Genomic DNA, 25,481 nt, shown 5'->3' with positions numbered 1-25,481 from the left:
GTCACAGCTCCAGGTTCTGCAAGGCCTCTGGTTTGCAATTAGCTTTCCTCTGAGGTAGATGGGAGGGTGGGCTTTTTCGGCGGAGGGTGGAGTGAAGCAAGCTCTATTACCAAGAGGTAAACTGGGGTGTGGAGGTGGGCGCTGCTTAGATTTATTTACATCTGCTTACAGGGTTTCAGCGCGGCTCAGCAAGGAAGACTGGGGGGCGCCAGAAGGCCGCCACTATTTGAGAGGCGCTGGGAGCGCGGCTTCAGAACGCTGGACAGCGCCACGCGCGTTGCCGGGATACCAGGGAAGCTACGGCGGGCGCTCAGGGCGGAGCTTTGGGAAAGCGTCCTTTTTCCAGTCTCTAGCTGCGAGCGCCCGGCGGGAGACACCTCTGGGGCGTAGTCATGGGCCGAGCCTGCAACAGCGTCCAATTGGAAGTTTGCGGTCTCCCTCACAAGGGCGCGGTGTCTTAGGGCGGTGACTGCAGACTGTATAATACTTTTTGTTCCAAACGGGGCCTATTGAATGGGCATAAGAGGGGCGAGCGGTGTGCACCCGGCGGACCTAAGGGCAAATAAGCGGTTTGGTAAAGGACGTGCTCGCGGGGGCCAGAGTGGGCCAGCTTCTGCGCCCCTTGCCCAGGTTCGAGACCTGGCTGGCGGGGGTTCTCAGCAGATCTAACTTCCCCTTTCCTGGGATCGCCACAGCTGCCCAGGGGAGCCTCCAAAAACGGGAATTAGGTAGTTGGCCTTAAGAAGCTGGTACTGAGGAGCGCCTCGGTGGCTCAAGTCGGTTAAGCGCCCTACTCTTGATCTCACCTCAGGTCTGGATCTCAGGCTAGTGGGTTCAAGCCCCAACTTTGGCTCCGCAGAAGGCGTGAAGGCTTCTTAAAACACGCCCCCCCCAAAACCTCAAACAGTGGTTACTTAAGTCTTGGGACCCTGAAGAGCAGGAGTCGTGAGATTTTGGGGCACAGAGTGGGGAATGCAGAGCCTCTGGAAAGAGGAGTAAGGGGGGGTTGAATACCTCTGTCGTTGAAATAGGCTACTTGGAGCCTGGTGTTGGTGGTTGTCCTAGGAGGACAGTTTGTTTTCTCTGGTTTATCCAGCCAGGGATGATGGCTATCTTTCCATGACATTCTCACTGCGACAGCCCGGTGCCAAGTAGGCTAAGTTTAGCTGCCAGCTTCTTGGGAAATGCTGGGAAGGGCATGGGTCCAGGACGTACGACCCCCAGAGAACGACTTCCATGGTGGCACCTTAGACTTTTCTGTTTGTCCCCCAGTAATGGTAACAGAGTAGGGACCCTCGACTTCCTGTGGCCCGAGGCAATGCAATGCCTCTCTCTGGGCCAGTCTGCTCTGTCTGGAACTTGCAGTCATTACCCCTTGCGGGTCTAGAGAGCTTTCCTCACCTAGTCCAATAGACTCTATCACCTAAACCACCCTGAACCTCAGCCCCGACGTCCCAGAATTCAATCAAGCCTCTTTGCTGGTTACCTGACCTCCATTCTCACCTCTCCCACACACCTGTTCTTTGCCCAACAAAGGGCTGTTCTGAAGCATGACTGAGCCTGGGTTCTTCCCAGCTCAGAATCTTTCCATGCATGGTTCCCCACTGCCCTCAGGATAAAGGTCTGAATTCCACTGCTTGGCTGTCGAGGCCTTGTACTGGTTGCCCCCCGTTGACATCTCCATCTTGCAACCCCACACTTCCCACCTTGCAACAAGAATGCTTCGCTCACCTGACTTCAGCTCTCTGAAGTCCTCTCTCACCACCCAGCTGAACTTCTGAGCACGGTGTTCCTCTGCATGGCATAAACTGTGCTCACCCGCCCTAACATACCTGGTTCCATTTAACTGTCCTGTCTCAAAACACAGGTCTTTCCCAGCACTCCCTGCACCAGCTAGGACAGGGCCCTCTTGGTACCAGGAGCCACAGGAGAGCAGGGTCCAGGTTCATATTCCCAGCACCTTGCAAAGGACTGATATCCAAGCAACTCTGCTATATTCTCAGCACCCATTACCGGACCCATACATAAGCAATACCCAATAAATACATGTGCAGTGAATGCAACAATGAACACATGAAGTTTGTTTATTCTGGGATGGGTTAGAATGAGCATCCAGGCCAAGGCTTGCTGGTGGGTGGCCCAAGATTGTGTCCAGAAGTCTCAGAAGAGGCCTGCAAAGGGCACAGACAGTGTGGGGCGGGCTCACACCTGGAGACTGACTGAGTCCTGAGGCTGAGCCCAGCTGGACCAGGCCAGTCCCTAGGGGCGGAACAGGCCATGCTGACCACACAAGAATGGTCAGTGGTCAGAGGAACAGTGCATGTTTCCCTGCCAGAGTGGAGGCAGCTGGGTGTTGACTTCCAGGTGAGACTGGACCCCACTCCAGAGGGACAACCAGGACCCTAGTGATTCTGCCCAATGCAGAAAGGTGGAAATACTGGATGTGCCCCACTACTGCTTAGAGGGCCCCTTTGGTCCTAGGTCTCAACCACCCCACACCTCCCCGTGGGATCATCTGAAAATCCCTGCAAAGCTCTGCCCCGTGACGTCACCTCAGCCCACCACACACGGCCAGCTGTTCCCTCAGTAGAGGTCTTTCTCCTTTCCTCCCTCCAAAAGCATCCTGAGCCCTCTGGGGCGGTGTCCAGTCCCAGGTCCCTGACACTCATGGTCTATCCACCAAATAACCCTATCCTGATCAACTTGCTAAGCTTGTGGGCCCACTGGCTCTTCCTGCTGATGCTCCTGGTGACCTCCACTGGTGACTGAAAGACGCGTGTCACCATCCTCTCTGGCAGCATGCGGACCGAAGCATCTCTCTGTTGCCTACCGTGTCCCTGGCTGAGGAGGACCCAGAGAAGCATCTGAGAACCTCCTCCAGGCTGGCTTCCTGGGCTTGGAGGGCAGCAGGCTGGAAAGGATTCGATCAGCTTTCAATGGGTGACAGGCCAGCACCCAGGTCTTCTCCATGCTCGTGGTGTCAGCCACACCTTCCTGAACCCAGCTCCCTGGGGTGGCAGTCCTGAGGGCTGAGATACTGTTCCTGGTCGGCTGCACCACAGTGCCATTAGCACCAATGAAGTCCCCAAGCAGTTGGGATGCCAAGGCACGTGTGCTCATGAGCTGTCGCTTCAGGACAGGCACTGGCCATGCTGACCGTGGCGATCCTGGCTGTGGTCAACAAACTCCCAGGGCTGTTCTAGCAGCATGGGATGAAGTCTTCACCCAACGCTTTTGCAGGCTGTTGAATACTGTTCTCCCAAAAACATACGTCCAACTCCTAAGTGCCAATACCTATGAATGTGAAAGATCTTGGGATGTGCTCACCCACGATTAAGGTGGACCTGAAATCCAATGATTGGTGTCCTTGTAAGAAGGAGATCTGAGACCTAAGAGGCTCTCAGGGAGGTCATGTGAAGGTGGAGGCAGAGACTGGAGGAATGCAGTCACAAGCCAAGGAATGCCCAGAAGTCACCAGAAGCTAGATGAAACAAGGAAAGATCCTGCTTCTCAGATACTGCTTTCTTCTTGGCAACGAAAGTCTCTCAGATCAGTAACACTTGTCCTGGCTTTGGGAGCACTCAGGCCAGGCCCAGGGACTCAGACCAGCATCCCTCAGCGACCAGCAACCTGGAGATCTGACGTTTTTCACAAGAAGAACATGGCACCAAGTAACAGCTCCCTGAGGTCTCCACATCAAGGTGGCCTGGGAGTTTTCTCCAATGCCTTCGAGATTCTTAACCTTGTGAAGGGTCTACATTCAGAAACTTCAACGTGGTGGTGGTCACTGCTTGGGAAACTGATGGCGAGGAAACCTGAGCTGAGAATACAGGCCCATAGCTTGAAGGCATCTGGAGGTGGGGCGGGGGGACATTCTTCCCCGTGGGTTCCGGAGTGGTGCAGGCCCCACCCACAGCCTGGATCTTCTCATTTCAACACAGGGTCCCAATGATCTCCTTTTCCCAGCCCCTGGAGGTGTCCAGGAGAGATGGGTCATGGACATATCATATCCCATCGAAGTCTGGGTTGGGACCCATCCCTAAGGCCTGTCTCTCGTCTCTATTAGTGCACATGCACACACACATCCAGTGTACTGCAGGCCACCTTGGTGCTTGCACTGTGGACTGCCTCTTGGGTGGGCATCACACCATCCCTCCCTCTCCCCACGATGGACCACTGGTATCTGGGTCCTCCTCTGCTCCAGCAGAAGGCCAAATTCTTCCCATATTTTTTTTAAGTGCACAGCACCTTTCTTCCACCTCTCCAAGGCGAATCTTCATCCTTTGAAGGCACACTGGATTTTCTGCCTCAGCTGAGGAGTTCTGAATCGAGAATGGTTTGCTCTTCTCCCCGGGGCTATGGTTCATCAAGCACAGGAGGCCAAGGACTGCCTGCAGTTCAGAATTCGAACGATGCCTGGTCTGAGGGATAGCAGAGAGATGGGAAGAGGAGAAGGGTCCCTGCAGACGTGCAGCCCAGACTCACTGGAGAGGCTCTTCCCAGACAGAGTCGAAGCCTGGGCAAAGGCAAGGACAGCGCCGCCCCCGCCCACCCCCTGGGGCAGGGCCAGAGTGGGGAAGGGCTGCTCTCAGGGCAGGTTTCTCCACCTCCACGTGGCTGACCCTTAAGCAGAGTGGTCAGTAGCATCCTTGGCCCCCGCCCACTAGGTGACAAACATCCCCCAATGCAAAACTGCCTGTGATTGAGACGCACCACTGCACCACTCCAGGGAAACCCGTCAGAACAGGGCTGGGTGGCTAGAAAGAACCCCGCCTGCACACTCGGAACCTCTGGGCGGGGGGCAGCACCACGAGGCTGCAGCTGTTGGGGACACAAAACCACACCATCCAGACAGAGAAGGTTCCAGGCTGGGCTTCCCAGATCTTGGGGTGCTTTAGCCAGATTCAACTGGCCTTTTGCAAGTTGGGTTACACGTACCAAACCTACGTAGGTTCCACTCCACAGTGACATGAAACTGTACTTAAAGCTACGCCAGAATTCGCGGGGCAAGAAAGCAAGCATGCTGACTTGTGGGAGCAAACCCCTAACAGGAGCGTAGGCCACTCTGCAGACCACCTGGAGCCCCCCGGGACACTGACAAAACAAGATCCCGTGTTACCGGGTTGCTGGCCCTGGCCAACCTTGGAGTGAAGGCATCGAGAGGCCTGGAACTGGACCCTTGGGTGACGAGGGACTGTCCTGCCACCCCCGCCCCGCATTCCCATGCTGGGAACAGTGGGGGAACCTGCCCATCACACTGCTGGTGGGTCAGACACCCAGGCCTACGACGGGCGCAGAGTTTTCTTTTTCTTTATTTGTCTACATTCAGCTTAATTCAGATGTACTGCCTGAATGATCCAGACATACAAAAAAAACCCCACTCTTTCCCACTGGTTTTTAAAATAAAATCTTCACTTATAAAACTGAAACACTAAAGCATTAAAATACAGAAAGCTCGTTTAACTCACTTCACAAAAGCATTAACAGATGATGTATCCCTTCTGGAGCTATTTAAAGACAAACTGAGTTAACGCTAACACCAATTGTAAATAGACAGAGGGATACTTAACTGTAAGAACTCAAACTCTACTCAGACAAAGTTGTAATGGCAACTAACAAACCATCGAAGACACGGAAGTCCCAAACACAGCTAAATAAGGGTCACAGGACGGGTCACGGGAGTGACCAGCTGCACCGCACAACACAGCAATGTGGACAGGTTGGGGCGAGGGGGCCTGGAGGGGCCAGCTGACATGTTAACTGTGATGCATAAAACTGAATCTTACGACGAGGGGGAAGTGCAGAAGGTACAAATCTTCACCCCTCGGGGGGCTTTATCTATACTGGTAGTTCATGCTGTGGTCTGCGTTTCTGCCGTAGCCGCCCTGTGAGGACTGGTAGGAGCTGGGAGGGCCGCTGTAATTCTGGCCGGACCCGGGGGAGTTGTAGTTGGACTGTGACGAGTAGCCTCCTAGGGAAGAGAGGGGTGGGTTAGAGCCAAGGGGCGCGGGGCTTGCCCCGCAGTCAGAGCTCCGGACCACGGCCAACAAACACCCGAGCCGCGTGTGCCCACGTGGTGTCCGCGGGTGAGGCCACGGGGCAGGGGGAGGGGGTGTGCAGGCACTGCCTTTCCTGCGCTGTCTGGTCTGGTCGTCACCACCACCCTGTGATGTGGACCCACGGACCCCGGTTTGTCAGGGGTGCGGGTGGGCCCGTATGGACAGCAGCAGTGGGAGCTGTATCTGAGGGCTGCCTGAACACAAGGCCGAGCCCAAAGCCCCTGGCCGGAGGGCACACACCAGACTGGGCCTCAGCCCTGTCAGTGTTTTTCCACACAGGTGCCGGCGTCTTAAGAGCGGGGCGGCATCTGGATGTCTGCTTCTGAAAAGCCGAGAAGCTGGAGGTGTGCCCGCAGCCATGTGCCCACGTCTCCGTCTCCTTGTCCCCGTCCCCACCCCACACGGAAGCCAGATGGCACGTGCCGCCGCAGCCCTGCCTACGGTGCCCGCCTGCCCACGCCGGGTGTACGATACCCCTCACCGCCGGACCTCCCCCGAGCCGTGCTGTGCCACCTGCCGATCCAGGCCCACCTTGTTTGCCTTGGTATGAGGAGCCGCCCCCAGAACCTCCGCCGTAGCCCCCGTGTGACCCTGGGTTGTAGGACGACCCGCCTGAGCCGTAGCTGTTCCCGCCGCTCCGGCCTCCACTACCACTGTAGTCTGGGGGAGAGAAGACAGTGCAGTTAAGGGGCCTCGGTGAAGACACAGCTGGGGTGGTCTGGGATCCTTGTGGCCCCGGAAGGGGCAGGCCCCAGGCTGAGACCACGGGCCTTTGCGTATCCCCCTCGTCCTGGCTGCTTAAATCTGGCACATGTCAGTTCAACTGAGGAGTGCTAGGGACTGGCCGGAGCACTGCAAGGTCCCCGTGCCCTGGGGCGGCCCGGTCACCAAGTTCTGAGGCCCGGTTCCACGCCGTCTTCCCACCCGCTCCTCCAACCCAAGCTTCCCCCCACCTCGGGAAGCACACAGCAGCTTCTCCTCCCACCCACCTGTCACCAGGCACCCAGTGCCCTCCGCCCACACACAGAACAGCTTCTTTAAAGTCCCTGCCCCACCCTGGGGGGGTGCCTGGGAGGCTCACTCAGTTAAGCGTCCCACTCTTGATTTCAACTCAGGTCATGACCTCATGGTTCATGAGATCAAGCCCCACGTGGAGCTCTACGCTAACAGTATGGAGCCTGCTTGGGATTCTCGCTCTGTACCTCTCCCGCTTGCGCACTCTCTCGCTCTCTCAAAATACACATTTAAGCTCCCTGGCCTTCTCGCTGACCAACGTCCCTTTACAGGGAACAAGTGCACATCTACGCTTTCCTACTCCGCCGCCAGCGCAGCTGCAGCCTGCTGGGTTTGTGCATGAGGTGGAGGGAGAGGTGGAGTGGAGAAGTAGCTCACGCGCCCTCAGGGGCCTGATACAACACTGTCCCCCGAGCCCCGGAGGTCACTTCACGGCAGCCGGACCAGACCCAGACTCCACCCTTGTGCCCCAGACTCAACCCACAGGCCTCCTTGGCATAGGAGCCTCCGCTAGGCCTGCCTTCGGAGGAGGAGATGGATGGGAAGGGAAAGGCACGGATCTGGGCCAAGGGAACCCTGCCTCCAGGGTTTCCCTACAGCCCACCCGACAGCCAGCACCGCCCGGCTTCCTTCCAGTCCCTCGGCAAGAGGTCAGGGCAATGCTGAGCTTCCGCCACTCCACGGGATGCGCCGCTGGCCTGGACCCCGGCCAGGCCTCGGGGCCCTGGAAGCCAACTCACTGAATTTGCTCTCGTAGCTGTAGTCTGATCCGCCCCCGCCCCCGGGGGAGCTGTAGGAGTTTGAGTAGGAGGAGTAGTTGCCTTGTCCATGATTATAGCCCTTCTGCTTTCCCTGTGGGGGGCCGTAGTTGCTGTACTGGCCCTGGTTGTAGGACTGCTGCTGGCCTTGGTGGGACTGGTAGCCTGAGCCGTACGAGGGCTTCTGCTGGCCCCCGTGGGGCTGCTTCTTCCCAGCGTGTTTCGGGGGCACTGGTGAGTTGTAGTTGTCGCCTTGGTAGTAGGAGCCGTAGCCAGAGGAGCCACCACCGCCCCCGCCGCCGCCACCACCGGCATTCCCAGAATGCCCTCCGTTGCTGTAGAACTGACCTAAACAGGAAGGCAGCGGGTCAGGCAGAGGATGGGGGAGCCGGGGGAGGGGAAAGACAGGGAAGGTCGTGGCTGTGGGTCCTGAAGGCTGACCCGCAAGCCCACTGCCCAGGCCAGGGCAGAGGAATGGAGGTGGGAGGGCGAGGAGCAGTGGCTCCGGTCCTTAAAGCAGCCTGGTTTGGACTGGTCCAGCCTTCAGCTCCACTCACCCATCAGCTGATGACAACAATGGATCTTTGCCAAGCAGCGGCAGGACAGCACGCCAACAGCAGCTTTTGCAGCGGATGTCAACATTACAATGAGATGAGATCCGAGCGCGAGATGACATTCACGACTGTTACCCAGATGTCCCCAACGGTGACAGGGAAAAAAGCAAAGCCCCAGAGAAGCAGCCGGCCACCCCCACCTCCCCCCCGCTGTGCTGGGAAGAGGCTCTGCAGTCACAGGCCTGGGTGACCCCCAGACATTTAACGAGGCCCCTAAACCTGGTTTCATTCCTGGAAGAACTAGTCTGACATGGTTGTTGGGAGGAACAAACGGAGACTTGGCCAAATGACCTGGGGCGTCTCTCTGGTGTGACTCGTGCAAACGTGGGGGAAAGGAGACTGGCTACAAAGTCAGGATCAGAACATCCAGGCTGGGCCTCAAGCTACAGCCTCAGACGGCCCCCCCAGAGGGCCCCTCCTTGTTCCCAGCACAGCTGCCGGGGGCAGGCGGACCGAGCAGGATTGACAAGCGTGCAGGGAGGCCGCCACATTCTCAGACCCTGAAGCTGAGAATGTCACAGTAAGACTCTCCTTTGGTCACCAGGTGTAGATCCCACGAGACAGGTATGTCCACACCCCACCCCCACCAGACACTCGGGTGGGCCGATGGGGGATGGGTGGCCTAAAGTGCGGTGGGAGGAAGGGGAGGCCGGGGCGTGTGGGTGGCTCTCGAGCCCAGCAGGGCAATCCCCAGCGCTCACGTGGGGGCAGTGGAGCTCCTGGCTCCCGGGGCAGGGGTGCCTGCGGGCACACCTTTGTTGGTCGGTGCTGCCCATCTACAGACAGCCTGGTGCCCCTCCACCCCGCACCGTGCCCAGGGTGAGATGGAGGGGGAGGGACACTCCCACACAGCCTAGCCTTCCTTCCCACTTAACATCAAGGGTTCCCCGCCTTTTGGGTAGAGTTCTAATTTGGGAGTCATCACGTGCCTTCCACCCACTGGAGATGTGCACCCCACACTGCCATGTCTTGGATTGTTTGAACAAGAATTTGGATAAAACTGATCTGTGACATCAGTTTGTTTTCTTCAGGCGGCCTCCTCCACCCCTCCACCCGCCCCCATCACAAAGCCAAAACACCAAGAAGGACATGGCCCACGATGCAAGGGAACAAACATGCGGAGGCCTGGCCAGGAGGCTGGAGGACAGGAGGTCCTCTTCAGACTCCCTCTCAGAACCCCGCCACCCCGGCTGCCCCACAGCCTAAACTGAACACCTCCTCGTCCCTCCTCAAGCACAGGAATGAATGAAGACGCCAAGTACTGAGGACTTGTTACTTTAACATGTATTGATTAAAAAAAAAAAAAATAAAGGGGGGGTGGGGAGTAGTTTTCAACGTCATTTCAGGATAACTATTTCCTGGTATAAAAAGACATTATTCTCAAACAATAACTTTCTAAAAAAAAAAATACATCATGCAAAGTTTTAAAAAGTTTCACTGAATGTTTCAAACCTCTGGGAACAAATTGTATAGTAACCATTTTGACCAGTTTTTGCCGAAGAAACGCAAAATCTTGCAAGTCAACTCAAAGACAGGCTTTGCGGCAAAGGCCTGCTGACCAGAGCCCAACCATGCCCTTTCCAAGAAGGACTTCCACTGGGAAATGGGGGTCTCAGCAAAGAATCCCACTGCCTCCGTGTGCCTCTGCACACAGGGAGAAGTCAGAAACTCCAGCCTGCACCCTAAGGTGAGAGGGCAGAAGATTCCAGACCTTCTGGAATCCATCATGGCTGCACACCCAGCAGCACAGGCCCTGCTGAGGCCGGTTCTTCACTGGAGAATTGGGCTACGTATTAAGTCTTTCTGCTTAATTCTTTTTAAAGCCCCGTTAAAACAAAACAAAAAACAAACTCTAGAATCCCATGCATTTGCAGCTGTGATTAGGACTTGCAAAATTCCACGTTCTCTCTCCCTCAGAGCCTGTCTGTTTCCTGCACTAATAATGGAAGCACAGTTTTGATACCTTTGAGAGTTCACCTCTAACTAAACCAGCCACGAAATACCGCATTCCCAAACAAGAACCCACCAGAGCATTTACAAAAGGCGGGAGAGGTTAACTTAGCACAATGTACAATTCCCGATGTTCCCCACGTTTTACAAGATTAAAAAAAAAAAAAAGGAAAAAAAAAAGCCAGTTGCTCTGGATTCAGATGTGATAAAATCGTTTTCATTACTGTCAAAGGCATCAACCAGATTTGGGAATTTGTTAAAATGTTAAAAATTCATACAAAACCTGCTGTAAATTAAGACAAAGGTAGATTAAAATGCATTATTATCTGTCTCTTAAATAAAGTAATGCTTTCCATAAAAAGCAAAGGTGGGCTTTTGCCTTGATGCTGACCAACGCTGGCTCTAGAATTCTGTGCAATTCTGCACAAAAATGCATTCTCTGAAAATTGTTTTCCACTTATTGTGAACTTCAATATGACCAAGTTCAAAGGCAAATCACGATAAAAACTGCCATTGTCTTAAATTCTGCAGGCTAAGAGTTTCAGACAAGCTGCGGTGACAAGCCACGGTTGAGAAACCCAGTGAAGCACAGGGGCACAGCACGGACACTTTGGGTTTTGGAGTTCGAGAAAATTGGAGTAAAAAGTTGATTTTGTGTGCAATACTTTTAGATGCTCTAGGAAGACCCAAAATCATGATAGCCGTAGCAGTCTGTGAAAAAGTCACCTACAAAAGGGGGAGACAGAGCAGAGAAAAAAAATTAGAATTCTTTTGAAAAATGGCACAGAGCGCCACATTTGAAATTCATGTTTTAGATTTCTCTGCTCCTGTAACCCCCCAGTGAAGGCTCCTTCTCAAGACAAGAGCTGTGCACTGTCAGGAAAAGCATAATCACAGGACTGGTGTTTCGCATGGCTTAAAGCAGAGAAATTTAAAATTCTGACTTTTAAGAAATTTTCAAGTCACACAAATACATGTGTTAACATTTAAAGAACACACTACACTCTTGCAGAATAGGGGCTTGAGGACCGTCTGCCCTAATCACTGGGAAAAGGTGCGAGCCGCTCTTAAATCTCAAGGAGGCTGCTGCTGGTGGGCCGCCCCGTCCTAACTCCGGCGTGGGAGCTCCGCTGTAGCTTCCCCCCAAACCGCAGACAAAGAGAAACACACACTTACTGTAGCCTGCCGTTGCCGAGCTGCCTCCGTACCCATAGCTGCCATATCCGGCGCCTGGAAAGGAACAGACAGGTTACGGGGTGGAAGGCGGGGCTGCCCTGCCCCCGCCTCTCCCAGAGTCTCCCGCCGGTCACCCGATCCCAGGGGACCCACACACTCCCAGGAGCAAGCAGGGACCATGGGGACGACGCGGGATGAGAGTCCTTACCGGCGTTCATGTAGCCTCCGTGGTTGGCGCCACCAAATCCTCTCCCTCTCCCTCGACCTCGGATGTTCCCTCCTCTGCCCCGCCCTCGGAGGTTGGGGGGCGGGGGCACTTCATTATGCATGGGGCCTCCCATGCCGAAGCCAGGGTTATGTGGCTGCACGGGGAAAGAACGGAGACCAGTTACGTTCACCTCACACCCCAACCACGGGTGACCTCGTGCCACGGCCAGAGACCACAGGGGCAACCGCTTACCTTAGCAGCAAATTTCGGTCCACCTCTCACAGGCACGGGGGCTCTCTTCTTCTTGTTGGCTTCCAGGGCAAGAGGGGCATCGGGGAACAGCTTTTCTAGTGCAGCGAGAGCAGCATATGCTTTTGCCACCTTTTTGTTTGAGCCAGCACCCTGAAACTTCTGTCCATCCACCTCGACCTGGGAAGAACAGATGTGTGTCGGTGTGGCCTGACGCCACCCTCTCCTGCGGCAGGGGGACTCTCCTGGGGGAGCTGGCCGCTCACCTCCATGACGAAGCGTTTGTCGTGGCTGCCCCCAGTCTCGGAGATGAGCTCGTACTTGAGGCCGCGCCTCTTCTCGTTGAGTTCCATAACAGGGTTCTTGCCGTGCTTGGTCAGGATCGGCCCCTGCTGTTTTACGTTCTCAGGGAAAACAGAAAAGAAAACCAAAAAACTCAGCTAAGGGCTTTCCAGCATGTGTAGGAAGGCAGCCACCCCTGAATCATGAAAAGACGCCCTCCACGCTATCTCCCCTGCTATCTCTCACCACCCTCGCCCCCCCGGCCTCTGGGAGTCATCCGAGGGCCTCCCAGCAACGGGACTGCCTCCACCTACATCCGACTTCTGGGGAATGACCTGACTTTGACCCAGGGCCGCCCCACTGCAGCCCTGGGCACTGGGTCAACATCAGCAGGGCCCTCTTGGTCGTGGCTCAAAGGCTCACGCCCAGCTCCCTGTATAGGCTCCTGGACTGGAAGTTACTCTTTTTGGGGAAAATGAGCAGGACCAGTAACCACCCTGGTTTCATAGGACACAGAACTGCCTGCTGCATCCTGTCGGGCACTCCGGCACCCACCACGTGCTCACCTCGGCAGTGGGATCTGAGGGGAAGGTGGCGCTGGGGGTCGAAGCGGCTTCCACCACAGGTGGAGGGGCCACCACGGCCGGCTTCGCTTCCGTTTCCTCGGCCGAGTCCTCCCCCTTGCTGGAGTCTCTACCTTCAGCGCCGGTAGGGAGGCCCATGTCCTGTAACACCTGCAGGAGGGACACCCGCAGGGCCCCCAGTTAGGGAGGGCTTAGTACCAGGGCCAACCACGCAGCTCTCCCCCCACTCCCTGGATCCTGAATCAGAAGCTTCTAGGGTGGCATCCAGCAATCCAGAGGGTGTTTTCTCCACTAGCCATCCCGCTCCCTTTCCAGCACGAAACTCTGATGCCCAGCCACAGCTGGGGACTCTCTGTCAGCCACAACGACAAAGCTATTCTTCCACGTATGATTTGGCACACATTCAAAAATCGACTCCTCTCAATTTTCACGCACCCTCTCTAAGCCTCACGCTGTCCACACTGGGGGTCTCGAGACCATGTAATGGTTCTGAAGGAGCCCGACACACAGAAGCGCTTCTGTTGTCCTCAGAACGAGCACACGGTGCACAACACTGCTCACCACACTTACCTTAACGGCCACATGAAGCTTGGCAGTCTTTTTGGACGGTCCAGAGGCCTCGAATGAGTTGCCATCTACCTCCACAGACATGGTAAAGATCGGGGCGTGGACTGGACCGGTCTGGGAAACCAGCTTATACTGCAGTCCTGGCTTCAGCTGGTTTAGTCTCATGAGAGCATTCATAGCCTGAGGCGGCTCTGCCTTCTCCTCTAGAGAGAGAACACCAACATCATTCTGGACTATTAGCCAACGCTCAACTGGGCAGGAGGAACCACTGCTGGTGGCCTCCGATGGCATGGCAGCACAGCGGCCCAGCCGCCTGCACAGGCCAAGGCCTCATCTGTGTCGTTCCCGAGTACATTCACCCCACTTTTCGTTCTACGTCTACGTTACGGTTAGTCATTTCAGAAAAGATCACATCTGAGAAAACTAAAAGCCAAAGCGAGCATCTCGTCACTCTGGGATGACTCTTAATTGAGCCAGATGGAAGATACACTAAGGGCTAAAAGTGAATGCTGGTACCTTTCTTCTGAATCTTCTTCTTCTTTTTGCTGGGAGACTTTTCCTCCCCGTCTTCCTCCATCGGGCGTTTCATGGGTGTAATGGCATAGGTGGTGCTGGGGGGGATTTGAACTGAAGGAAGAGATCACGAGAGAAAGAGCTGAGAATCCCTCCTGTGCTCTGCGAGGAGTCCGTGCTGCCGCCGCCCAGCCTGGGGCCCAGGCCCCACGGCATGCTTACCTGTGTAGTCCACTGGGTTTTCGTTCTTTGGTTTCTTGGGCATCTTAGAAGGCAGAGGGTCCATACCCAGAACTTTATGGAGCTGGCCAAACGCAGCAAGCCGCAGAGCATGCTGGAGAAGGGGAAGAGGACCTGACTTAGCCGCCCTGTGCTCCTCGCCAAAGTGTGTGCGCTTGCTAATACCTTCTGGAAGGGGTGGGAGCTGAGGGGGTTGCTAAGGGTCTCCCCTACAACAGCAAGGGGTCCCCCAACAGCCAGGGGAAGTCCTGACTGCCAGGGCCCAGCCTTGCTGTGGGGGAAGGCCAGCCTGTGACCACCCCCCTCAACAGGAATACAGGAGACCCCAACCTGGGGACTGGTTGCCACACGGAGCCACGTGGTGGGCCTGCAAGGGAAGGACCCTGGAGCAGTCCACACAGCAAATACATCTCCCCGCTGAACTCGGTGTCCAAAAACAGCACTCGAGCAGGCCGAGGGGATAGGCGACAAGCACGCGTGGCGCCAGGGGAAAGAAGCAGCCCAGATTGGGGCGCCCTGTATCAGGCACGATCCCTTCACCTTCGATCCCCAACCTGAGCCTACGAGTCCAGTGGCTACCCTGAAAATACCCAGTAATGGAACTGGAAGCCAGTGATTACAGACTGGGTAAGGGCTCACGTTGGCAATGGCGATGACTATACCTGCGCACTCTGTGTGATATCTTCCCGTTGCTGTCTGTCTAGATGCCCAATAGCATCAGTGGCTTCTTTTTCACAAGGGTCATAAATGCCAGAACCATCTGAAGGCAGGAAACAAGGAAGATATGCAGAGGATTATCTTTTAGCATCTCGGAAGAGTTGTGTTGGCTGAGGGAACCAGGTGCGTTACCCCCCACGCCCCATCCACACCCAGCTCTGGAAAACACGCTGAGCTCGGTGACCCACTCGGCATCCAGCCCATGAGAGAAATAATCCACGTGTCTCAGAGCAAGGAGCTCGCGTGGGAGTGGGTCACCACTGCCCCGGATCCGCCCTGAGTCACAGCTGCGGAGCCGGCACAGGGCTGGATATGATGGTGCAAGAGGGTAGTCACATGCTTCAGTCCTAGGGGGGACACGGGGCTGCTGCTGCCCTAACCCGGTCAAGGGACCCGCCAGGAAGTGGCCTCAGGGCCTCAATCCCTGTCCTTTCCCTGCAACTTGCAAAGCACAAGGCCCCAACCTGGCATCACGATGCCCGACGCCAGGCACTCCAGCACTCTCCGCAGGGCCTCGCCGGCACCCATGGGTCTGTTGGCTGTGCCGATGGACTTCTCACAAAGAAGCTCGAGGGGCTGAAAGGCAAGACGGACAGTTAACTCCACTGTCCAGAAGGTGGTCGGCCTGTATCGAGGAGCTGTCACTGTGTGTGTGTTTAGGGGGAGGGGGGGATATCAGAGCACTCCAAGTTCACAAGTTGAGGCTAAACCAAAGACAGGACAACTAGAGCCCAGCTGGGTAACTTTTCCTTAAAGAGATAACCGTTAAATCTTTCAGACTGTAGAAGCCAAGAAGCCAAGACGTGGCCTTTATGTAGGTGCTTGTATTTATTATGTAGCCACTTAAAAATATAAAACCCACTCTCAACTATGGGCTGTAGACAAACAGGCAGCTGGCCAGACTGGCTTATGGGCCCCAGAGTTTGCTGACCCCTTTCCAAGAGCAGCTACAAAAATGCTTCTTCTTGGAGTAGAGCATATCACAGGAAGTGCTAGCTGGCCAGCCCTCTCCTTAGGCCAAGCTCTGTGCCCACCATGGGGTGGGGCGGGAGGGGGGGTTCTGGTCTAGCTCTCATCCCCCACCCAGGGTGTGGCACAAAGTGCCCGCTCAATATATGGCTGGTACAGGGGTGCCTCGGGCACACCCCGAAGCGCCACTCGGGCCCAGTTACCATAACGTACTACTGGGATATGGGAGAAAGTCTCTGTGCACACGACCCCCAGATGGCCACGGCTACGAGGTCCTTACCCATCCTCTGAGGGGACCCCAGGTGGGCACGCGGGTACACAGGTCCCTCAGGACCCGGATGACAATGACACACGACTTCAGCCCGTTGGCTCTGGCCTAGAGAACAAAGTACAGGCTCTTTACACCAAGGAACCTCCCTCAACACACGGCAAACATGAAAAACACGAGTCTCAAGGCGCTACTTTGTCAAGGGTAAACGGTGAACGTTCAAGACCATCAAGTGCGTGGTCAGTGGCAACTTCACCAGGTGGACGAGAACAAGGTTACTCTTGGCACAAAGCAGCAGCAGCCCACCTACTCAGTCACAAGCCTCCTCTGGGGGTGTCAAATTTGTCTGTGCGCGCTCCTTTAGCAACTGCACGCCTGCAGGTACTAAGTGCGGCACGGCGATCTTCAACGTTACCGAAACTTTATGGTGGAAGTTAGCCAAGCTAAAACTTAGGAATTCTCTACCAAAAGACAAATAGAAGAACAAAATGCAAACCTGGAACCACTTGGCGTGTCGGAGGGACGCCAAGGCAGCAAGGCATTTCTGCCTGTCCAGAACGTCCGGGGGATCGTTGACTGATAGCGTTTCTATTCATGGATGGAATAAGAAGACAAGGCACAGTTTGACCAAGGGGTTTCTGTCAGGTGGAAAGGGGATGTGGCAGCTTCCTAAAGGGCAGCTGAGGCTCCCAGAATCTCAAGTCCTCTCCACCCTAGACCAGGGAAGGAGAAGCTAGAGTGTGTTTAACTCTGCCCTGAGGAGATCATAAAAATCGGAGGCCCCTCCAAAAAAACAAAAACAAAAACAAAAAACAGTAACAAAAACAAAAGTGGGAAATTACTCTAAAAGGAATAATCCCATGGGGGAGGGGGACAGATAGGTGGATCCTATCTTCTAATAGACAATTACCTTGCTTCCTCCCCATGATCTCCCAATAGATTAGCTATGCTAAAAATTTCAATAGCAAAAAAACACAAAAGCAAAAAAAAAAGACACAAAAAAACCACCAAAAAACAAAAAAACAACAACCCTCCCTCCAAAAAAACAAAAACAAAAAAAGAACCCAAAAATAAAAACAACCAAAATAGGTGGGGGGAGTGGAAATGAACTCCCTCTCTGCTTCCCACAACGGCCATCCCCTGAGGCATCTGCAGCAAAGGGGACCACCTCCGCCCACCAGGCGGGACTGCCCTAGCCCCAGCCCTTGACAGAGAGAGTCCTGTTGGTCAAAGGTCCAGCGTCCCTAAATCGATAATTGGAATCAGGTATCAGAACCAAAGGTAATCAAATAGCAACAAGGGCGCAGAGTGTGAGCCTCTGCTGCAGCAGAACCGGGGCACTGTCACTGCTGCCAGTTGCGTGTCAGGGATTTGGATAAGGCCTGTTACCTTCACTCTGCGGTGTGAGATCTGTGATTAAAAAACATCCGCACGGAAGAGACGCGTGAGGGGCCCTTGGTGGCCTTTGAACGGTGAGAGCATTAGAAGTCTCTGAGGTTTTGGTTTGAAAAGCACACGATTGTTGAAAACTTTATCCAAAACTCTGTATCAACTCTTTGCATTTCCATCACGGCAGCTGATAAAAGCAGCCAATGGAAGAGGACAAACCAAGAAGCCCTCGGTTCTGCTGCAACACAAGCTGTTTGCACAACTCCATCGTGATGTTCATGCAGAAACCATCTGGTTGTCTTCCGTAATTTAAAAGCCATAAAATCACCAGGGACACCCTTTTTCAAGGCCAAAGAACGCTCGACAGAAAAACCAAGTTTAACACTGATGAGAACATTCAAGGATTAAGATAAAAATGGTGCAATCCTCTATGAAAAGTGCTACTCACTTTTAGTGCAACCGTTTTGTCAAACTCCCAAGCACTGAAACTGAACGGGAGGTGTGACCTCAGAGTAAAGGTGGTCAAAGCTACACCGATATCCTTTTATCAAAGCAGTCTAAAACTGAATAGCACATTTGGCTGGCGAGGGAACACCAAGTTTCCAAAGTCCTGCTGGCCTTTCTCAGCCTCCCTACCTCCGGCTAATACTTTCTCCATTTCTTCTCTGACAACAGGGGAGGTCAGGTGGATGGTCAGGGACAACGGAGGCTCTTTTGTGTTTTTTATCACAATCGCAGCATCATCGACAGACTGGAGTATTTCGTACTTGTCTTCTGTAACAGCCTACAAAAGAAAACGCAACTTTCAAAACATACTTCTTCCCCAAGGCTGGCAATCAACAGCTGTATCTGTCTCTGCTGGTCACCACAGCACACATGTCAACTTCTTGGGGTGTGACATGAGAGCAGTGCCTTCATCTAGGGTATCAGGACCTCCCTCTTACTGACTGGGTCTTTAGCCGCTTTCTGTGTACTCCAGAGCGGAGGTCTCTACGCAGAGAAACTTTCACGGGGAGCTTTGCAAAACAAAGCTTTAGGTTCTGGGCCAAGGAGACCAAGGGTACGAATCTTTACTTTGTCGCCGGCTAGTTGTGTAACTTTGGGCACATCACTTAATCTCATTAAGATGTTGGTGTCTAATTTCTAACATGGACTTAGTGACACGACCCACACCAGGAGGCCGCAGGAGGCTTACACGGACACCACACGGAAAGCACAACACCCAGCAGAGCGGGCATCCACCACCCGTATTTCCATACTGAGATGAGCAGCCATCAGTGTGGAAAAAAAAAACTGTGTAGTAAGAGAATTTGTGTCACATTATGCGTTAAAAAAAAAGCACATATTTGCTGCAAATGCACGTATCTACAAAAGGGTATTACAACACCCTGGCTTCCACTTTCTCCTTTATACTAGTTTATGAGCCCTGATGAAAAGAATTCAAACTTCTATGATTTCTGTTAGGGAAAACATAAAGGAGGAGGACAGATGCACTCTGGAAAACCTAAAATGGGGTTTCTCCACCTCAGCGCTACGGACGCTCTGGGCCAGAGCATTCTGGGCTGTGGGGCCATCCTGTGCACTGCAGGCCATTTGGGCAGACGTCTCCAGCCTCCTCCACCTGGCAGACACCAGCAGCACCCCACGCCCCACTGCTGGGACAACCCAAATTGTCTCCAGCTCGCTCAATGTCCTCTGTGGGGACCAAACTGCCCCAGTCAGAAAACACTAATCTCAGTCAGTAAAAATACACTTTGTACCTTTCTTTAAAGATTGGCTTTTTACAAAAGGCGTCTTTCCTTCTTTTAGAAACATTCACAACAATGTAATTTTCATCAATGAATACGCTTTTTACAGACGCGAGTTAAAATTAACTTAAAAATGACCACTGGAACAGAAAAGTCTCGGGCTTCATTCCCTGAAACAGCCTTCCAGAAGTGTCTGCTGTACTGCACCAGCTCTACTTTTCAATTCTGACCACCATCCGAAACCCCAAATTATCAGTCACAGGCAAAGAAAATGCACGTTTACATATGAAAATGAACAGGGTGTTTCCCCAAAGAATGAGATTTCTTAGTTTTTTCACTTGCTTCTTTTGCTTATCCTGTTGCTAAATGGGGTGAATGTGTCCCAGGGGGGCAGCATAGGGTGGCGGCACACGGAGGTTCTACAGCCCCAGAACTCACCAACCAGGGATGCTGAGGTCAACTACTCAGCTCCCTGCATCCCAGTCACATCTTCTAATATACTCAGATGATAAAGTCCTGTTTCAAAGGGTTGTTACGAGGACAAAGAAATAACATAAACAGCACATGTGGCCTAGGCTCTGGTGTAGTAAATGTTCCAGAAATGTCAGAAGCGATTATTTATGCAACACTTTTGTAACAAGATGAAGAAGCTGGTCTTATGTTTTCAGTAGGCTCCACACCCAGCGTGGAGCCCAATGTGGGGCTTGAACTCATCACTCTGAGCTGAGATCAAGACCTGAGGTGAGATCAAGAGCCAGAGGCTTGGGGCGCCTGGGTGGCTCAGTCGGTTAAGCGTCCGACTTCGCTCGGGTCATGATCTCACGGTCCGTGAGTTCGAGCCCCGCGTCGGGCTCTGTGCTGACGGCTCGGAGCCTGGAGCCTGTTTCAGATTCTGTGTCTCCCTCTCTGTCTGACCCTCCCCCGTTCATGCTCTGTCTCCCTCTGTCTCAAAAATAAATAAACATTAAAAAAAAAATTAAAAAAAAAAAAAAAAAAAAGTCAGAGGCTTAACGGACCGAGCCACCTAGGTGCCCCCAAAAAATTGGTTTTTAAAAAGTTCTCGTGCCCAGTTTTGGATCAGTGGGGAAGAGTTAATAATTGCCCCTTCTATTCAACCATCGACTCAATTGGCTCCGGACGTAAAGTTCCAGCCCAGCGCAGCCCAGAGCACAGCAGACACGGAGTCTTTCCTAGCTGAAAGAGCTCTGGGCCTATCACATGCAGCCAGGCACTGTCCGTAGAGCCTTAGAGTTCTGTGGCATCCACCCACACGTGCAAGGGTGGGTTTGGAGCCATCTCTTGGTGCACAGCACGAACGGGCCGCTCTTCCCTCGCCCTGCACCCGCAACATGCGCAGTCTGCCCCACCCAGTGGAGACGGTCACACTCACAGCGAGCTGGATGGCCAGGTTGTCGGCCACCTTGTCCAGGAGGGCAGTCGTGGGCTTCTCCTTACATAGCAGCACCAGCTCCAAATCCAAGTCCCCCTTGAGCAGCAGGCCCTTTGCCACGAGGCCAACACGCATCACGCCCCGCAGGGTTCTGGTCATGTGCTCCGTCTTCTGCTCCCTGAGGGACAGACCAAAGGATGCTCGGTGAGGGATTCAGCATAGCCAGAACCCAGAGGCCATGGAGAGGCTGGAGTTTCTTAGAAAAGGAGATGTTCACCCCTACGCTGGCCAGTCTCTCTACGAAAGATCCCCACCGCCCCAAAACCTCAAACTTACCCAGCCCCTTCTTTGGTCTCGTCCTCTGGGGGCACATCCACGTTCTCAGACTCGGCGTGCTCACCGCTTCCTTTCTCTTGCTCATCTATCCAGTCAGACACAGCTTTGAGAGCCCTCTCTGTGTGGGACACCATGTTCTGGACGGCCTCCAGTTCCTCTTGGGTTGGATAAACAGAAGAATGCTTTGCCATCACGTGGCGATCATCATTCACAAAAATTCGCATCGGACGCTGGAAATGTGGAAACTCAGTTAAAAACAATGCAGAGACCACACGAGCGTCCGCTTCTCTTCCAAGCCGCCCAACGCAGAATCAGGCTTCATCATTTGTGTGAAAGTAAACGTAGGGGGACGCTCCTGAAGGTGTGGGGAGCAGGACAACTGAATGAAAACGGCTGTTCATTCTCGAGGCAGCTGAGAGGAAGGGGGCACTTCAGGCATTTATATATATATGTATATACATGTACGTATGTGTGTGAATTCAATTACACTGTGCAGCAGTATAATTCAAAAAAGCTAATGAAAAAATGGGAGAATCAAATGCTTTAGGGAAATGCTACATCTTCGAATATGAATAAAGAAATAGTATTTACACTTTTTAAAAACTTACCATTTTTACTTCTTTTTTCTGTAGTGTCTGGAAATCAAATGTTTGCTTATCTTTTCAAACTGTGACAGATTTCCTTGGTGTTATCAATACTTCAACTATCTATAAGATCAGAAAATCATTTTAGTTTCAAGTATTTCATACACGGATGAATTGTAGCAGTCAGATACTGAGTAGGATGAAAGACAGTGGTGCTGCCACGTGAGGGGCCCTGTTAACACAGCAGGACACATCCTTATTTCCAGGTAACCGCTGGTAAGCCGAGGCACAAACTAATTATAAAATGCCCTAAAAATGAAAACAGCTGGTTTCAGAATCCAACTCCACCCACATCTAGAGGGTTTCTATTTCATCTTCCTTCATCTTTTACTTTTTTTAATTTTTTAATGTAAAGTATGCTAGATTTTGTCAAAGTTCATTTATTTTGAAAGAGAGAGAAAGGGAGCACACGTGCACAAGCGGGGGTGGGGGTGGGGGTGGTGGGCAGAGAGATAGGGGGACTGAGGATCCGAACCTGGCTCCTTGCTGACAGCAGAGAGCCCACTGCGGGGCTCAAATCCACAAACTGCAAGATCACAACCCAATCCGAGCTGTACTCAGACACTTAACCAACTGAGCCATCTAGGTGCCCCAGTATGCCCGATTTTTTAAAAGTGTTTATTTATTTTGAAAGGGGGGGGCAGTCAGTTAAGCACCCGATTTTGGCTCAGGTCATGATCTTGCAGAGTTCATGGGTTCGAGCCCCGCAACAGGCTCTCTGGTGTCAGCATGGCGCCTGCTTCAGATCCTCGGTCTCCCTCTCCCTCTGTCTCTCCCTGGCTTGCGGGCAGCACACTCTCCTCTCTCGAAAAATAAATATTACAAAAATATTAAAAAGAGCGAGATCATGAGCGGGATGGGGGGGGCAAACAGAGAGGGAATCCCAAGCTGGCTACATGCTGTCGGCGAGGAGCCTAACATAGGACTCGATCCCGCAAACCGCAAGATCATGACCTGAACCAAAATCAAGAGTCAGATGCTCACCTGACTGAGCCACCCAGGCACCCCTAAAGTATGTCACTTTTCACAAATATAAAAAATAAAAGCTTAACACGCCTCCAATAAATGGTAACAATATAAATACTCAGCAAAATCCTGGTGTTTGGAGAAGGAAAAGAGAGGGAAGGAGCTCTGGTCTTTGAGGGTCATGAAGAAATGGAAGAAAAGCAGGGGACTAAGAGCCCCAAAAGGTGTCTGTCAACCAGAAAGGCAAGAACCTTCTGAAACATCAGGTGGATGTGACCACTGCACCACGTGCCCCCCTCCGTGGGTTAAATTTTGAAGAGACCAAGAGAACTCAAGTGCACAACAGGAGTCTTTAGAACAGGCGTAGCTGTAATTACCATTTGGGGCTCTAAATAACATGCTGACGACAACCTACTCATTCCTACTCTGTGCAAACAGTCTGGTCCACACTGACATCTTCCAAGTGAGTGAACAACACAGAAAATCCATCACAGTGATACACAACAGATGAATCCACCCATCCCATCCAACCACAAAACAGCCAGCCCCTTCGATCGAAGCCAGTTACCAGTCAGGGCAGCAGTCTCCACCTTGTGGAAAGGCACACGCTTCAAGGATAAACTTGGACATGACTGGCCAAAACAAGAATTTCCCACAACACTTCAGGACTACCTAACGATCTAATTGCAAATTTGTAGGTTTCCAAGTGGAACTATAAAATCGAAGGGTGGAACGAGAGCTATGCAAGAGGACAAGTGGGGGTCAAGGGCTTCTTTGGGGGGCAGGGGAGGAGCGGAGGCCAGTCTCCACGATGCCCTTGGTAAATCACTCGGGTCACCACCAAGTGGGAGCTCCCACACAGACCTGGACTTGAAACCCTGTCCGCCCAGCCGCTAGCCGCGGGCCCTGAAGTTTCCCCTGGACCTGGATGCGGCCCCTGCACCTCCGAAGGGGGGTAAACATGCAACAAGTCAACCTACGGAAAACATGCAGCACAAACGCCACGGACCCTTCAAAATGGCGCCAACTTTCTCTACCAACAGGATCTCTGTTTGCCAGGCTGCTGTGGGGCTAAGTGATGAGTGACATACAGTAGGAAGTGCCTCCTACATGAAGGAATTATCATTCGTTCAGTGAAGAACGAATGGTATCAAGGTCGCGCTCAAAAAGAATGCTTTACTAATGTTAGATACATATTTAAGACAAATTGATGGTTGAAAGCACAGGCCTGATATTCGCCCTAAAATACTCCAGTAAGGCAGACAGTGGTGATGGGGAGAAAAATAAAACAAGACGGCAAAATGCTGATAGCTGTCGAAGCTGGGGGATGGGTATGCCTGGATTCATTCACCTCCGAGGTCTGAAAACTTCCGTAACAGTTTTCTTTAACTGCGGAATGTACTTAAGTCCTCCCACAAAAGTACAGCCATGGAAGGTCATCTAAAAATTCAACCGGAGCGCCTGGGTGGCTCAGTCAGCTGAGCGTCCTACTTCAGCTCAGGTCATGATCTCATGGCTCAGTGAGTTCGAGCCCCACGTCGGGCTGTGCTGACAGCTCAGAGCCTGGAGCCTGCTTCAGATTCTGTCTCTTCCTCTTTCTCTCTGCCCCTCCCTCGCTCCCACTCTCTCTCTCTCTCTCAAAAATAAACATTAAAAAAAATTTTTTTTAACACAAAAATTCAACCAAAGCTCTAGAAACCTAGTTCTTTTTAATTTTTTTATTATTTATTGGTTTAAAAATTTTTTTTTTATTTTTGAGAGAGAGACAGAGAGAGACAGAGACAGAGCATGAACAGGGGAGGGGCAGAGAAAGAGGGAGACACAGAATCTAAAGCAGGCTCCAGGCTCTGAGCTGTCAGCACAGAGCCCGACGTGGGGCTCAACCCCACAAACTGCGAGATCATGACCTGAGCTGAAGTCGGATGCTTAACCGACTAAGCCACCCAGGCACCGTTATTGATTTCTGAGAGAGAGAGAAAGAGAACATGAGCAGGGGAGGGGCAGAGAGAGAATCAGAATCAGAATCGGAATCGGAAGCAGGTTCCCGGCTCTGAGCTGTTGGCACAGAACCCGACACGGGGCCTGAACTCAGGAACCTCGAGATCGTGACCTGAGCCAAAGTCAAACACTTAACCAACTGAGCCACCCAGGCGCTCCCAGAAACTCAGTTCTAAACCAAGAAGCAGACCATTAGAGAGCTCACAGCCTGATGGTAAAATGGCCATGTCGAACGGCCCCCACTCCTGGCCATACCTATGCTGGAACCTCACTGACCTCACAATGACGGCTGGTAGGTTTAAAACCTGATTTATTTACTCAACAAGTACTCAGTGTGCACCTCCATGCTAGAATGGTGACAGGCATGGCAGAAAAATGCCTTGCCCCTCTGGGCCCAGTGGGCGATGCAAGGTAAAGAATCGCCTTCCTTCCAAGCCCAGCCAGGTGCCAGGAGCCGAGGCTTCACTCCACACGGACTATCTCTTCATGCTACACTCCTCCTCCATCACAAAAACATCAAATGCAGAAAACTTATGGTTTCAGGTGGCTGTGACCCTTTTATTTAGGGTTTTGTAGGACCGACAGTGTCTACCTTACTAAAAAGAGCTCCCCAGAGAAATGGTTGGCCTGCACCTAACACAGAAACTGCGTGAGCTGGGGTCATTTGCAGCATCAGAAAGCAAAGAGGCACTCAGACACTAATGCAGGTCATCCAAAGAACAAGGAGCTGACCTGTGAAGGCTCCCACTGGCCACATCTGGGGCAATGGATTACAAAAAACAAAACAAACATAAAATGCTTCCACCTGCACAAAGTTCTAGAACAGGCAAAACTATTCAGCA

The 25,481-nt window shown here is 52.8% G+C and overlaps 1 protein-coding gene across 7 annotated transcripts in view; it reads right to left on the bottom strand.

The window, feature by feature from the left end:
• Nucleotides 1–2,066: 2,066 nt before the first annotated feature.
• Nucleotides 2,067–25,481, bottom strand: part of ILF3 (interleukin enhancer binding factor 3) — a 31,657-nt gene continuing 8,242 nt past the window's right edge. For 4 of the 7 annotated variants that reach the window (XM_042978159.1, XM_042978160.1, XM_042978162.1 and 1 more), the window contains 19 exons: nucleotides 21,640–21,738; nucleotides 21,032–21,261; nucleotides 20,696–20,873; nucleotides 18,194–18,341; nucleotides 16,665–16,756; nucleotides 16,181–16,276; nucleotides 15,396–15,507; nucleotides 14,877–14,974; nucleotides 14,197–14,308; nucleotides 13,978–14,088; nucleotides 13,465–13,664; nucleotides 12,877–13,044; nucleotides 12,295–12,432; nucleotides 12,032–12,208; nucleotides 11,780–11,933; nucleotides 11,572–11,625; nucleotides 7,814–8,179; nucleotides 6,591–6,719; nucleotides 2,067–5,971 (listed from right to left, as the gene is read on the bottom strand). In XM_042978159.1, coding sequence (XP_042834093.1) covers nucleotides 5,835–5,971; nucleotides 6,591–6,719; nucleotides 7,814–8,179; nucleotides 11,572–11,625; nucleotides 11,780–11,933; nucleotides 12,032–12,208; nucleotides 12,295–12,432; nucleotides 12,877–13,044; nucleotides 13,465–13,664; nucleotides 13,978–14,088; nucleotides 14,197–14,308; nucleotides 14,877–14,974; nucleotides 15,396–15,507; nucleotides 16,181–16,276; nucleotides 16,665–16,756; nucleotides 18,194–18,341; nucleotides 20,696–20,873; nucleotides 21,032–21,261; nucleotides 21,640–21,642 — 2,703 coding nt within the window. In that variant the 5' untranslated portion in view covers nucleotides 21,643–21,738 and the 3' untranslated portion in view covers nucleotides 2,067–5,834. Of the gene's footprint in view, nucleotides 5,972–6,590; nucleotides 6,720–7,813; nucleotides 8,180–9,568; nucleotides 11,122–11,571; nucleotides 11,626–11,779; nucleotides 11,934–12,031; nucleotides 12,209–12,294; nucleotides 12,433–12,876; nucleotides 13,045–13,464; nucleotides 13,665–13,977; nucleotides 14,089–14,196; nucleotides 14,309–14,876; nucleotides 14,975–15,395; nucleotides 15,508–16,180; nucleotides 16,277–16,664; nucleotides 16,757–18,193; nucleotides 18,342–20,695; nucleotides 20,874–21,031; nucleotides 21,262–21,639; nucleotides 21,739–25,481 lie in introns of those variants that run through there. The other 3 variants (XM_042978163.1, XM_042978164.1, XM_042978165.1) reach the window with 3 other exon arrangements.

Source organism: Panthera tigris, chromosome A2 (genome assembly GCF_018350195.1).
Source record: "Panthera tigris isolate Pti1 chromosome A2, P.tigris_Pti1_mat1.1, whole genome shotgun sequence".
Classification (NCBI taxonomy): Eukaryota; Metazoa; Chordata; class Mammalia; order Carnivora; family Felidae; genus Panthera; species Panthera tigris.
The sequence above is the reverse complement of the archived record's forward strand: the minus strand, read 5'-3'. Positions and strand labels throughout refer to the sequence as shown.